Source organism: Heteronotia binoei, unplaced genomic scaffold (assembly GCF_032191835.1).
Source record: "Heteronotia binoei isolate CCM8104 ecotype False Entrance Well unplaced genomic scaffold, APGP_CSIRO_Hbin_v1 ptg000122l, whole genome shotgun sequence".
NCBI classification, from domain to species: Eukaryota; Metazoa; Chordata; class Lepidosauria; order Squamata; family Gekkonidae; genus Heteronotia; species Heteronotia binoei.
The window spans coordinates 498,356-512,964 of NW_026799994.1; the positions used below are offsets into that span (position 1 = coordinate 498,356).

At 40.2% G+C, this 14,609-nt stretch overlaps 1 protein-coding gene across 1 annotated transcript in view; it reads right to left on the minus strand.

Moving 5' to 3' along the window:
- LOC132590527 (sister chromatid cohesion protein PDS5 homolog B) overlaps positions 1–14,609 on the minus strand; it is a 96,536-nt gene that overhangs the window by 56,665 nt on the left and 25,262 nt on the right. The window contains exons 3-6 of the mRNA XM_060263441.1: positions 10,173–10,376; positions 3,284–3,370; positions 2,886–2,983; positions 2,123–2,249 (exon numbers count right to left, since the gene is read on the minus strand). Of these exons, the coding sequence (XP_060119424.1) occupies positions 2,123–2,249; positions 2,886–2,983; positions 3,284–3,370; positions 10,173–10,376 (516 nt within the window). The remainder of the gene's footprint in view (positions 1–2,122; positions 2,250–2,885; positions 2,984–3,283; positions 3,371–10,172; positions 10,377–14,609) is intronic.

Consider the following 14,609-nt stretch of genomic DNA (forward strand, 5'->3'; position numbering starts at 1 on the left):
CTTAGCTGTCTGCTTGTTTTTTCTCTATCAGGGAAAGCTTCTCAACCATCCTGGAAGAGAACAATGTGGAACCTTTGAAAGATAGGTCCTCAACTTTAAGCCTGGTCTCCATAGGCAATGGCATTGGTCTTAACCAAATATACTGTCTGAGTACAATGGAGCTTGCCAAGCCCCATGCAGCCAAATCCGCAGAATGCTATCCCTCATTAACCAGCTGCTTCAACAGTTTAATGGCCCCAGTATGCAGAACTTTAGTGAGGAGATGCTTATCTTCAGGCAGGAGTTCTAAGAATGGAAGAATCCTTTCCTATAAGAAGAGCTGGTAACCAGACATAGTGGTTTTGTAGCTAGAGATTTTGAAATCCAGTGCTGCTGAAGAATATAATTTCTGAACCAGGCCATCCAGTTTTCTCCTCTTTCTATCTGTGAAAGCGCCCTCCTTGTGGCCCTCTGGCTGCATCTCTTCCATCACCAAGGAGGATGGTGGAGGATGAGTCGCCTTAAGATCTGACACACTACTCTCCACACTTTAGGACTGCAGCATTGGCAGGCCTTACATGTAGAGACCTTATGACCTCACCAAAAGAGAACAGACAGAGCATTTCTTGAAAAGAGACTTCTAAGCCATGGAAAAGAACTGAAGCCAATGTAGTTTCAAAAGATTTGGAACAAATCCTCTCAAATGGAGACTCCATAAACCATTACCTTCTTTGGCGGCAAAAGGAGGATGCTGGGGGTGCTACTACACAGGAGCATGTGGTCCCTGCTGGGAACAAGCTTTTGGCTCTGGCATGCAGTGCTCCCCTGGAAGGTTTTAACTGTAAAGACCTATCTGATGGCAGGCCTGCTCATGCATATGTGGCACTGCACAGACGATCCATGATGGAAAATGTAGTTGCAATACCTCTTTTATCACTTAAATCACTACTGATGTTAACTAACAGCACAATCCAAAAGGGGAGGGGAGTCTTTTGGGAGCAGACGAGCTGCTACGTGGGAGCAGGAAGGATTTGCACTGACGTATGACTGGCGCCGCCACAGTGGAGGGAAGTTACGTGGGCGGGGGGCCACCTGAGCACCGCTCCATCAGACAGCAGCGGTGCCTGAGGGCTGCGTCCAAGCGTGGGTGGAAGTGAGGTGGAGCGCGGCATTCAGGTGGAGGAGGGGGTGGGGTTGGGGGCGCGGTCAGGCTTGGGCAGCTTCTTGAGCAGTTTGGCCCATGACACGCCCCCCCCCCGAGAGGTGCAACGTTATGCCTCCAAAAACAGTGGCGTGTCCCATAAGCACTCGTTGAAACCAAAAACAAAGGTTGCCTCTGCTGCTGCGGAAGCTCGCAAACCCCTTAGGGAGCGGATTGATTGCCTCGCCAATCCCCTCGCGCCTCGGGCTGATGAGCCCCCTCCCCAGCACCCAATCATGGTCTCCCCACTCCTAGAAATACTTCTGCTCTGGCCTCGCACAACTCAGCTGTTCGGGAGAGGAGCGCGTGGCAGGAAGTTCTGCCGGTGAGCTCCCGGCCAAACAGACTTAGAGTGAGGGACAGGCAGGAATGTTGGTGATGGGTTTTGCACTGCATGGTTGCTTTGACAATATATTTGACTTGCGAGGGGGAGAGTCTCTGACAGCAGGAGGTTGTGAGGGGATCGCCCCCACCCCCACCTCGCCACCAAGCCAGGCTTCTCGTGCGCGCATGCCCAGCCTCACTCCTGTTCCCTCCCCCATGTTGGTGAGACGTCTCTCCTTTGCCTTTGATGGTCTGCTCATCATTGGCTCCCTTCTGTTTGAGGGTGGGTTGGGGATGGCTATCAGCCTCTCTGGGGCTGCCTCTCCCCATCCCTGACTGTCATGAGCTGCAGTGCATGCACCAGGACTGGCTAATGGGGGGGAGAGTGGGCTGGCCCTCCCCGCCGGCTGCCTCCACCTCCCTTGCGTGCCTATGCCAGCAGCACTGCCATAGCGACCGTCTCCCTCATGGCAAGCTACGCCTCTCCCCTCCAGCGTGCCGAAGTCCTCAGGAAGTCTACTAGTGGCGTGGCAGCTACGCCATGGCCGGCCACCACTTATGTCTGGATTGGGCTGTAAAAGTAGTAATAGTCACACAGTAAGAAATATTAATGCTTACCTTATGTGCAGGCACCAGATTAACTAAAACTGTATCCAAAAGCTCCTGGGATACTGTATCACCTTCACAAATAATGGAGCTCATCAAATCCACCATATGCATATGAACCTTCTGATTATGGCCATTGCTGAAAATAGAAAAGTTTCTTTTCAAGTCAGCAAAGCAAAATGATTTATAGCAGCTAACACACACAGTTAATTTTAGGAACAAACACTTTTTGACTAATTATTGTATGGATCTAAAAGGAAACAATAGTTACTTTTAAAAAACGCTCCTCTAAACAGTAAAACAAACTTGATTTATTACTCCTGTTTTCTAAAATTGCAATACAAAACTGTTAGTGCAAAATTATTAACATCATAATGTTTTTCATAGCACTGGAAATTAGATCAATAGTTTAAATATTAGCCAGCAGTTTTGTTGAAGTTAGTAGAGATATAACCAGCAACAGTCTACCTCCAATCCATAAACTAGACTACCGCTGTTCAGCTCTTGTGGTCAATACCAAGCACAGTGTCCATACAACAATTCATGATCAACTTTAACATATTATTTAAAAGGTTCCATATACACCATTTTGTGTATGTTGTCTCATTAGGGCAAGAGGTGTCTAAAAATGTTTAGTAAATTACTACAGCAAATTAAGCAAATTCATTAATGGCAGGAAAAGCTGCAGTCACCAGGTCATCTAAAAATTTGATGCCTAACAGTTTAAAATATCCTTTTGGTCCCACCATCATGAACATAACATAAAGATACTCACTTGATTACAGAAAACAATGTTCTGTATAATTGTGTAAAAATTTCATTACTATCTTCTAGTTCAAAGCATATGTTGTAAGACTTAACCCAGGCAATGTTCTGTATAGAAAAAAAGATAAGGGTAACTGGAACTTCTCAGAAATTAACAAGCACAGTTAACAGTTTCAGATGAACGTAGCTATCTTTTGCATTATAAAAAGCCACCAGCATTTTATTTTTAAAAATGTTAATGGTGTAGAGGTTTGGTGGCCAAAACAAGCTTTGTACACAATCATTTATCTCTTCAGGTAAAGATATCAGGTGTTGAGAATGCTTTTTTTCATCTAAGACCCTAGAATAATTGTCTGACACATCATAAGGCATCTCCATTTATACTAGTTGTAAATTGTTTTAACTTACCTCAAGTAAATAAAAATATCTATTGAACTGCGGGCTTTTTGTGTCTTCTAATCCTTTCAGCTGTCTTGTTATGAACATAAATATATCCTGAAACAGAAAATACAGTAATTTACTTCACACATGACAATGCATATTAGTTCTATTACATAATCACTTCAACTGAAAGATACTTTTCTACAGACTAGTAAACTTATAACATGTTTAACTAACCTCTTCTTCTCACAATCAAAGTCTGAAGCGCATAAAAAGACAGAAAATATTAGGAATGTCAACCAAGAGCCTGCAGCATGAATTTTCAGATTCATTCATTTTATTTTGAGACAAGATCAGATTCTGAGTTTTCCCATGCTATAATAAATAATGTTGATAGAAGAAAACCTCACTCCTGGATTCTTTTTGTTGAAAAAAATAATCCATGTTCTTTTCTTCCCCCTCTCTGAATCGGCATCCATTCAGCAAAACCAATGTTTTAATGTTATTTTAGTATGAAACCATATTGAATATGCTAAAGCTTTCAACATTTGGTATTCCCAAACCATGTGCTTGTACTGGGTACAAAACAGTGCATATCTATACAGGAAAGCACAAATTTTCCCGAAGGAAAAATATGCAGCTGCCTGTCGCCCTTCTAAAGCTATGGCCTGAAGGTAACTGTTTTCCAGGTTGCTACTACAGCACCCAACTAGCTACATAGGTGCCACGAAGAAGTACAGTACTATTTCCTCCCAGAAAAACTGCTAGACTCACTATAGGAGCCCACAGGGATACTATACCCATCTGTTTCAGCTCTGTAGTAGTGAGCATCTTTAGCAGAGATTTTTCAGAAGAGATCAAGAATTTGAACTGCCAAAGCAGCACAAAAGTCATAAATATTTCACATATGGACAAAAGCTATGGTTTCAACAAAGATTTCCTCACTGTTAAAAAATCAGAAACAACTACAAGCTAGGCAGTCCTTACTTCATAATTCATCTTACTTTGTAATTCTGCTCTAATTGCCCCTTTATGTTTAGTTGGACAACAAACAAATTCCCCAGGAAGCTTTGCAACAGATATCAAAATTTAGAAAAAGTAACTTGGTTGTTGTTTCATTAAATCTTTCGTATAATGGCGAGGACCATCAAAGCGAAAAATGCCATTAATATCGCAAGGTACTGCCATTAAACATAATCAAATTTGCTTGTTTCACTTGGGTACACATCCAAGGCCAACCAGGATAGCTTATAGGCACAAAAATGCAAAATAAAATGTCATATTATCAAAGCTCTTGAGAGAATTAAAACAATTTCTTCATCAGAACCAATTTAAATAAAAATTTTACAGAGATGGCCACCAGGGGGCTTTCCCCCTACGCCAATGCTTTTCCATTCCAGAAGTGGAGAACAAGTCTACACAGTGCAATGCCAAGCAAGAGCAGAAAGCAAGATCAGAGGAATGGTTTCCAAAAAAGCTTGCCTTGTAATTATTCTTTTTGAAAGGTTATGTTAGAAATTATTGAATTGCAGGTGGCACACAGAAAATCTAGTAAAAAGGGTCTGTAAAAATAGATTTAATTTCTTCTTCCTTATACATATTAGAAAAAAACACTTTTAAATACATTGTAGGCAATTTAGCCCATTTATTTATAATGTGCATTGTTGTTTAATATACATGGCACTTTATAGAGTAACAAGATGAATGATACATCCCTATCCCAATGAACTTGCAATCTAATTTTAAATTAAGGGGGTGACAAAGAGAGAGGAGAGGAGCAAGGAATAAAAAGAAGGAGCAAGAATAAAAATGGATGAATAGTAATATAAAATCAGAGTTAGTTTTACTACCTGGGATGATAATCTTCATGCAGCAGTCTACTGCTCACTTACTCTAATCTAGTCCTGTATAATTAAAAGGAGTTCTCCAGACCCAGAGAAACACAGCCTGTGCCTTAAGCAGCCTTCATGTTATCAATACAGTAAAGAGACCTACAGCTAACTACCTGGTCTCATATCTAATAGGTTCATCTGGATCAACAGCAAATATATGTGGAAAGAGGTATGAATAAATGATAACGGGTCCATCGGCCAGTTATCATTTACTCATACCTCTTTCCACTTATATTTCACTTGGACTTTCACATGGATTTGTGGGATTGGAGAGCAGATTTTCCAGGAGGACAGGCTATCAAAGTTTGGATAAACTGTCATATTACAGTCCCAGGACAGCATTTGTTTCTAACTGCATGGTTTACAGAAAGATACACCTGCAGACGTACTCGATGCTTGCTTGCTAGGAAACTAAATTAAAAAGACAGAAGGGTGGTAGGGTGCCAATTAATGGCTTAGTATTTAGATCTAGATTGGTTAATATGCATTAAGTTGGGTCTCCTAATTGCAATTTTTTGTTTCAAGTGTATTTATAAATTCTGATAATTTGTGGTTCATCTCTCCACTATCTAATATATTCTGTGATGATTTAGAGTTTTATTTTATTTGTTCATGTTTCACCACTATTTATTTACCTGTTTATATTGTTTTCTATAGCTATGACAGTTTTGTATTCATGCTTTTAAAATATGTATTCCTGTATCATTCACCTGATTCAGTTTGCAGTTTGTAATTTCTATGTTCAACAGTCAGAATCTTTTTAGAAACTGTAATGTATTCTACTATAGGAAGAAAATAAAAATAGAGCTAAATAAAGCTAATTGATAACTCTAGCTACTTTGGTGAAAATTTTAAGCAAAAAACCAATATACTTAAAGTGAAATGAAGAATGTAATACAAGGCAGCCTCATTGTTCCCCCAAAACGTTGTCTATATGAAAAGGAGTCTGAGTAATTCATTCAACATTCAAATCAGAAGCAAATTCCAACTACACATGGATATAAAACAGGGCAGAAATAATTCATTGTGCACCCTGCCACACACACACACACACACTCTTGCATCATTGGAGTCAACAATTTTCAAAGAACTGGATCCCCTAAAATAGATGGTACCAAGCTTTAATATTATGATCAATGTTAAAATAGACCGGGAGAGGTTGGAATACTTGAGAGCACCTAATAGATACAAGGAAGAAGCACTGGAACTTAGAAACTTAGAAGCACAACAGCCACAGTACACTGCAAAAATCTGATATTTCAGAAGAGAGCTGAGGTGAGCAACAACAGTCCATGATGCATAAAATGTATTTTATTCTCCTCAGGTGGTTTTTCCAATATAAAAGATGCAGCTGCTCTGCTTTAAGGCAGAGGTGTTGAGCTCATTTGTTATGAGGGCTGGATCCGACATAAATGTCACTCTGTCAGGCTGTCCCATAAAATGTAACATGTACCGCAGATGTAAACTTTGTAAAGATTATTTCAGATGCTGAATGGCAATAGAAGGCTTGATTGGATTTGATGTAATATGCAGAGGGGTAGTAAGCATAGAGATATCAGCACTGGTAATGAGACAAGAAACCTAGGTCTCATTTTGGTCCAGGAGGATTTAATCCAGGAGGAGACAAAGAATAAGTGGAAATAAGCCTAAAGAAGTGAGCAGTGACTAGTCGTGAAAGCTCATATCTTACTACAAAGGTTGTTAGTCTTTAAGATGCTACTGGACTCTTACTCTTTTTACTGCTATTAGAAACCACAACGTTAAAAAAAAAACCAGTGGGGGAACATTTTAACCTTCCAGGACATTCAACTGCTGACCTAAGAGTAGCAGTTCTCTTAAAGGGAGATTAGAAAGAAGGACTGCTGAATTGCAACTGATAATGAAGCTCAAGACAATGCATCTTCCTGGACTGAATTGAGACCTAGGTTTCTTCTCTTGTTACCAAAGCCTGCTATTGTCATTTCGCATCTGAAATCACTTCACTCTCCAAGATATAAGGACTGATGGACTCATATTCTAGCTGTATCTGAAGAAGTGAGCAGCGACTCATGAAAGCTCATGCCCTGCCAAAAATTTTGTTAGTTGTTAAGGTGCTACTGAACTCTGGTCCCTTCCATTAATAAAGACTGCAGGCTGTGCTGTTAGGTTTCTTTCCCCCTCCAATCTATTAGAACTGGAAAGGGGGATCTCTCTCTCTTTTTCACCCTCCCCCTTTCTCTGAAGAAGTGTGCACATACACAAAGTTTATACCTGGAATAAAACTTTGTTAGGTCTTAAAGGTGCTCTCTCTCTCCTTCCCTCCCTACTGGACTCTTGCTCCCTTCCACTAATAAAGATTGCAAGCTGTGCTGATATGTTCCCCCCCCCCCCACATCTGTTAGACCTGGAAAGGGGGATCTCCTTCTCTCTCATGCTCTCTCTGGCTATCTCTCTGGCTCCTCCCTCCCTCCCTCTGAAGAAGTGTCCTTGCACACAAAAGCTTATACCTGGAATAAAACTTCGTTGGTCTTAAAGGTGCAATGGGACTCTCTCTCTCTGGCTCTTTCCTTCCCCTACCCTTCCTCCACAAAGGAAAAGAAAGGGAAGGAGAACTCAGCCAATCAAGGGAAGGGAGGCCTGGCTTTCTTTCTCCCCTCTGTGAAGCAGGAGAGGTGAGAGCTAGACAAAAGTAAGATGCAATGCAGGAAGCAAACAAGCCAGTTGCTTATGGGACAGATAGGAGCCCTGAAGGGACTGGTTTTATAGAGTTTATCCCAGGGGTGTTGAACTCATTTGTTGTGAGGGCTGGATTTGACACAAATGGGACTTTGTGAGGCTGAGCCATGTGTATCATAAAAGGTAGCGGATATATAGACTTTATAAATGACACAGATAAACACAATTAAAGACATTATTTTTTAACTTAAAATACAAATATGCTTAAAACTCTTGTGATATTTTGTTTAAAATGGAAAGGTGGGGGAATAGTGGGACTTGGCAATGCAATTTTAAAAATAAACATCAAGAAAAAGGATCACAGAGAAACTAAAATAAAAAATGCTCTGAGCCCAGGAAAACCTGAAATGGCTGGGCATTGCAAGCTTCCCCACCCCCATCTACTCAGATTAGTGATGGCTGTCCACTGTAGTATCCACATTTGGCTGTGGGTTTCCAGGTTAGAATACTCACTAGGCAGCAGTTCTCAGGTCCATTCAGCAGAGACAAACTGGCTCAAAGCATCAAGCCTTTATTTGCAAGGAGCTTCAACAGGCCATAAATGCTGCAAAAGTGAAACTGCTTGATCTCCACTCCACTGAAATATACTGCAGCACAGACAAAGTTGCAAGGAAAACACAATGGGTTTTCCATTAAGGTCTCTGGGTCCAAACATCTGGGTGCAGAGACCTTAATGGAAAATCCATTCCACATTTTCTTTGCAGCTTTGCAAGGCCAGAAGAGCTTCCAGCAGAACTAGGCAAAGATAAGGCAGAAGGAGCTGGGAACATTGTCAACAGCCTTGGAGCTTCAAAGGTTGAAGGCCCTGGGGGGTGGGGGGTGAGAATTGCCATGGGCCTGATCGAAGCCCTGTGTGGGCTGCAGGTCAGGAGTTTGACAGTCCTGGTTAATGCAGAAAGAAAGCATTCCACTGCTGGAAGCTTCCTCAGAACACAATGTGTTTATATACTCAGTTTTTCTGGCCATACCCACATGCAAATGTCATAGCTGGCAGGGCATAACCATGGAAGGTAGGCACAGAGCAGAAACGTGGATGAAGGCTGTTCAATATAAAGGTAACTGTGATCATGGATCCAGAATTTCCAAAACAGAAGCCAATAATGGAAGCAGTTTTTTCCCTACTACAATCAAAACAGCAAACTCCAACCATACTGTACAGTGCAAGAACTAAGTCTAGAAAGTAAACTGCCTAGCTCATCCATGCAAATGTCACAGTCATGTTCACTCACTACTGGAAACTGCCATTTTTCACAGCCTGCACTAAGACAGCCTTATAATAAAAACTGCAAAAAGCAGTCAACAATTAAGATCATTTTAAATTTATGTTCATTTTAATCTATCATTTTAAAATTCTGTACTCCACCTTAACTCACAGCAAGAAAGGCAGGCTAGAAATGAAGTAAATAAATACAAATCTATACACCCAAAGTTTCAGAAAAGAACAGAACTGCAGATAATGCACCATAATAAAACTGAATGCTGTAAACCTGAGTGCTGGTTTCTGTCATTTGGACATTGCATGCTACAGAAACAAGGTCACTTAAATTTCATACACAGGCCAAATTATTTTAGACTTTGTGCAGGTCAAAAATATGACAATGATTGGACAAAATTGCTTTGCCTCTTGACAGCAGACAATGCATATTATTTAAACAAATTATGGAAAAATAATAAACAAATAACCCACACACAAACCGATTTTAAAATCAATTACATACGTAATTGGGGTGGGTTCTGCTTGTTAAGACCAGTTTCAGTTCAACATAGCTAGTGAACCTTGGCATTACCGCAAAGTACACTCAACTAGGCAAATGTTTCATGTGCAGACCTTATTAATATCTCCTATTTTTCTTCCTAGGTCATCACAATGTACTTGCAAGAATTCTGAAGTGGCCAGATGTGCAAAATGACCATGTAGCCTTTGAGGAGCACTTGGGGCAGCTTTCCTGATTGTAACTGTGCTATTATCGAGTAAGAAACTCTTTAGAGATAAATATTAAGACTGTGAAACTCCAAGCCTAAAAACACTTTTCATAAAAGTAATGTCAGATTATTGGGAGTTCATTTCGAACAGTGTACAGATAACTGGACAATGTTCACAATAACTTCTCTCTGTTGTCACTGTAACAATAATTTAATTCAGAAAACAGAATTTAAATTCTTGTGAAAATTATCTAATCTATATTTTAATATCTGTACAGTGTAAAGCTTGCAGCTGAAGAGTGTGAATATATCAACTATTTGTATTTCCTTGTAAACATAGAATAACATCACATATTCAGATTCAGAGAAGATAGACACCACCTTACCTTAAGTTTATCTGGTGAAGTATATGGTGCTTCAGGAGCATATATTCTAAAAATATCAGCAAGACAGCATGCTACAAGCAAGCGAACATCTTTATCAGGATGCTTAAGGAAAAAATCAGAAGCAAGATGTAAAGCAAGATTAAGATACAGCTCCTTTTCTTCTTCAGAATCCTGGTCCATATCCATGAAGGTTTTTACAACCATCTGTCACAAAAAAAAAAACAAGTTCCAAGATAAGCAACATTCTAGAAACAAGTGTACTTTCAAATCCAGACAAGAGACAGATCATTAAAACTCTGAGTTGTCAACTATGTTGAAAATGGCAGAATAAAAAATGTGTGTGAAAAAAACCTGTATTTCCCTTCATAATAACCTATGTTTGTATTATCATTTTTCTGAAGAACTAAAGTGGATTGGAATTTTCCTGAAAAACTACAATCAACTAACGTGACTATTCTTCCACAATAAAAATAAGAACCTGGTTAATTTATGAGAACTTGTTTTAAAGTCAACACAGTTTGCTTTTCGGTATTTATATCCTACTCTTCCTCCGAAAAACTTAGGATAGTATACTCTATGAGCGGTTTTTCCTACTTTAGTTTCAAAACCATCCTAGTTGAAATATTGAGCTGAGACACAGCAACTGTCCAAAGGCTAGCCAATGAGTTTTGGGGCTGAAAACTAATCTCAATCCAAGCCATTCCATCAAACCAAATCCAACATTACATTCACTACATCACAATGGCATACCATTCTGAGAATATTGCTATATTTTATTTACTGCAATTTAAAAAAAAATTAAATAAACTAATTATGTTTCTCCCCAGTTTCCATGTTAACTTACAAAGCAATATACCACCAGTTTCATGCTGCCTTTATCAGCAGTGTATGATTTCCCAGCAAAATGTCCATAAGACTAATATTTTTATTAGTGTACACAGTACAAGGTTTAACAGCTAGCTGACTTCAAGCCCACAACTATAATTCTTAACTGCCTTTAAACATTAAAATACTTAAAACCTTATTGTAGGGAGATTTAATTAAAAAGCAAAGATTGCAATCACATTTCAGCCTCCAGTTTCTCACTAGAAACAGATCTCCTCTGCAGACACAGAAGACATCAGTTAATTACCATATTGATCATTTTAATGATCATTTTACATTGCAAGATTTTGTTATCACTTAACATGACGAAAGCACTCAGACAGCTATTCGTGCTTCATGCAAACTATAAGGCAAAAGATCAGCCGTTAATTTAGAATAAAAAAAAGACAAAGTATAAGATATTGATTCGAACACACTGCATTCTATTATTTTGAAATAATCTCTCAAGTAGCAAGTCATGTACATCATAACAAAGGCAATAAAGATTACAGATGTTTTTATTCAACACTGTAAGAATTGAAAGAAATTATCTTGACTATAGGGCAAAATTAATGTATGCAGGACACAGTTCCAAGAAGTATTTAGCTGTAAATTTTAATCTTGCATTTTCTCCAAAGAGTTCAGGTTAGTATATGTGGCTTCCCTCCCTCAGTCTATCTCCATAACAGTCCTACCATGTAGGTCAGGCTGAGAAAGACTGTGTGACTGGCCAAAGATCAACCACTTAACTTTACAGTTGAGTGGAGTTTTGAATTTGAGTCTCCTAGTACATTATAGTCACTACACCACACTGGCTCACAGATTAAAATTTACAAATACAGCTTATCTGTTTATGGTCTCTACTAGCTCTGATTTACACTGATAATTCAGTTAACTACCAACAGGGCTAAGTTAGGGTTGCCAGCTTCCTGGTGGACCCTAGAATTCTCCCAGAATTACAACTTATCTCCAGACTGCAGAGATCAGTTCCTGCGGAGAAAAAGGCAGCTTCAGTGGGCAAACTCTAAAGTATACTGTAGATTCTACGTGAAATCCCTCCCCAAATTCCCCTCTCCATGGGCACTGCCCCCAAATCTTGATGAATTACCAAAACTGGAGGTGGCAAAGCCACAGCAGAGGTATGTTAGGGGCAAGTGAGACTGATATATCTACTGCAAACACTCTTGATAAAGAGCTCGTTTGTATTTTTGCTACTATAGGCATCCAGTATACATGGGGAGCATAAGGTGTATGCCTACTGAAATGCATGATGAATGTTCATACATGGTGAATGTTGTAGTCATGTATGACTTGTATTCATGTATCTACAAATTCTTCCACTATTCGGTAAGTTTTTCACTTAGCTAAACAAATTAGTTCAGTTATTCCTTATTCTACCATTAAAGAAAAAGTTCAGAAATCACATTTTTACCTATATTCTACAGTGACAAGACTGCACTTAAAAAACCAGATTCCTGGTGCAGCAGAATGAGAGCTAAGGGAAGTGAAGGATTAACACTCCACTGGAATGGAAAACCTTGAGGATCGCTGTTCCCCATCTCTGATTGGGCAGCACCAGCCAAGAAAAACTATACTATCAGTCCAATGCTGAAGAGAGTTCAGTTCAGTCCATCTTGGAGGATCTGTCAGTTGGAACCATTCTGAATGTAATCAGTTGGTTTCTGACAGAGTTTGGAATCAGTGAGTCTGAGAGGAAAAGTCAGTCAGGTTCACTTTAAAAGGTAAAGGTAGTGCCCTGTGCAAGGACCAGTTGTTTCTAGTTCTGGGATTTTCATGGCAGACTTTACAGGGTGGTTTGCCATTGCCTTCCCTAGTTATCTACACTTTCCCTCCAGCAAGCTGGGTACTCATTTTACCGACCTCAGAAGGATGGAAGGCTGAGTCAACCTTGAGCCGGCTATTTGAACCCAGCTTCCGCCAGGATGAAACTCAGGTCATGAACAGAGAACTCAGACTGCAGTACTGCAGCTTTACCACTCTGTGCCATGGGGCTGCCTAGGTTCACCTTAGAGTGAAGGCAAAAGACTCCTCTGACTTTATTGTAATATTCCTATCCTGAGGAAGAATTAATCAACAGAATTCAGAGTCTAAGTGTCAGCCTAAAGAATGCTTAGGATGAGAGTTAAAGGATTTACTTACAAATATAGAGCATTTGCTGATGATATAATGTTTATAAATGAAAATCCTACACAAGTAACACCTTTGATGTTAGCTAAAATACAAGAATATGGAGAACTGGCGGGATTTTATGTTAATAAAGAAAAATCAAAAATTTTATGTAAAAATATGCAAGTAAATAAACAACAGGAGTTGCAGAGACTAACAGAATGTGAAGTTATCTCTAAAGTAAAATATTTGGGTGTGGAAATAACAATGAAGAATATTGACATGTTCAAAAATAACTATGAAAAGCTATGGCGTAAAATGGATGAAGATATGATAAAATGGAATAAGCTTAACTTGTCATTGCTTGGAAGAATAGCTGCAATTAAGATGAATATTTTGCCGAGAATAATGTATTTGTTTCAAACTATTCAGATTGTGAAAGACAGTAAACAATTTAACAAATGGCAAAGGAAGATTTCGGAATTTGTATGGGCTGGGAAGAAACCAAGGATTAAAATGAAAGTTTTAACAGATGCTAAAGAAAGAGGAGGATTCCAATTACCAGATTTAAGATTATATCATGAAGCAGTTTGCTTAGTGTGGATAAAAGATTGGGTGATGCTGTTGAATAAAAAAAGACAGGTTGCTTACCTGTAACTGTAGATCTTCGAGTGGTCATCTGTGCATTCACACTCATGGGATAGTGCGCCTGCGCCGATCCCCGAATCGGTATCTGAAAAAGCCAGGGATTTTTGCGCATGCGCAATGCGCATGCCCACCGGCGCCCGCGCGGAGGATCCCGCCAGTTCCTTCCTGACCACTGAAAGCCTCTTACTGGAGGGAGACCGTCAGCAGTGGGGAAGGAGGGCGGGTAGTGTGAATGCACAGATGACCACTCGAAGATCTACAGTTACAGGTAAGCAACCTGTCTATCTTCTTCGTGGTTTCTGTGCTTCACACTCATGGGAGACTAGCAAGCAAGCATACCTGGAGGCGGGAAGACGGTCAACCTGAAGACACAGCTTGCAGCACCGCAGCTCCCAACCGAGTCCTCTGCTGAGCATGCACGTCCAGCGCGTAGTGCTTCATGAAGGCATGCGGAGAAGACCAGGTAGCCACCTTGCAGACATCAGAAAGGGACACACCCTTCAGGAACGCCACCGACGTGGCCATCGCCCTTGTGGAGTGTCCACGAACAGGTCCAGGTAAAGGCCTCTTAGCCAGCAAATAACAAAGTTTAATCGTCTCAGTAAGCCACTTGGAAAGTCTCTGAGACGAAATCTTGGACCCTAACTTGGGGGCAGAGTAGGAAACAAAAAGCTGGTTATCCTTACAAAAACCCCGTGAACGATCCAAATAAAACAGAAGCGCACGCTTGACATCTAGCGCATGCAACCTACGTTCCTCGTCCGAGGAAGGGCTAGGGAAAAACGTGGGTAACCAAAC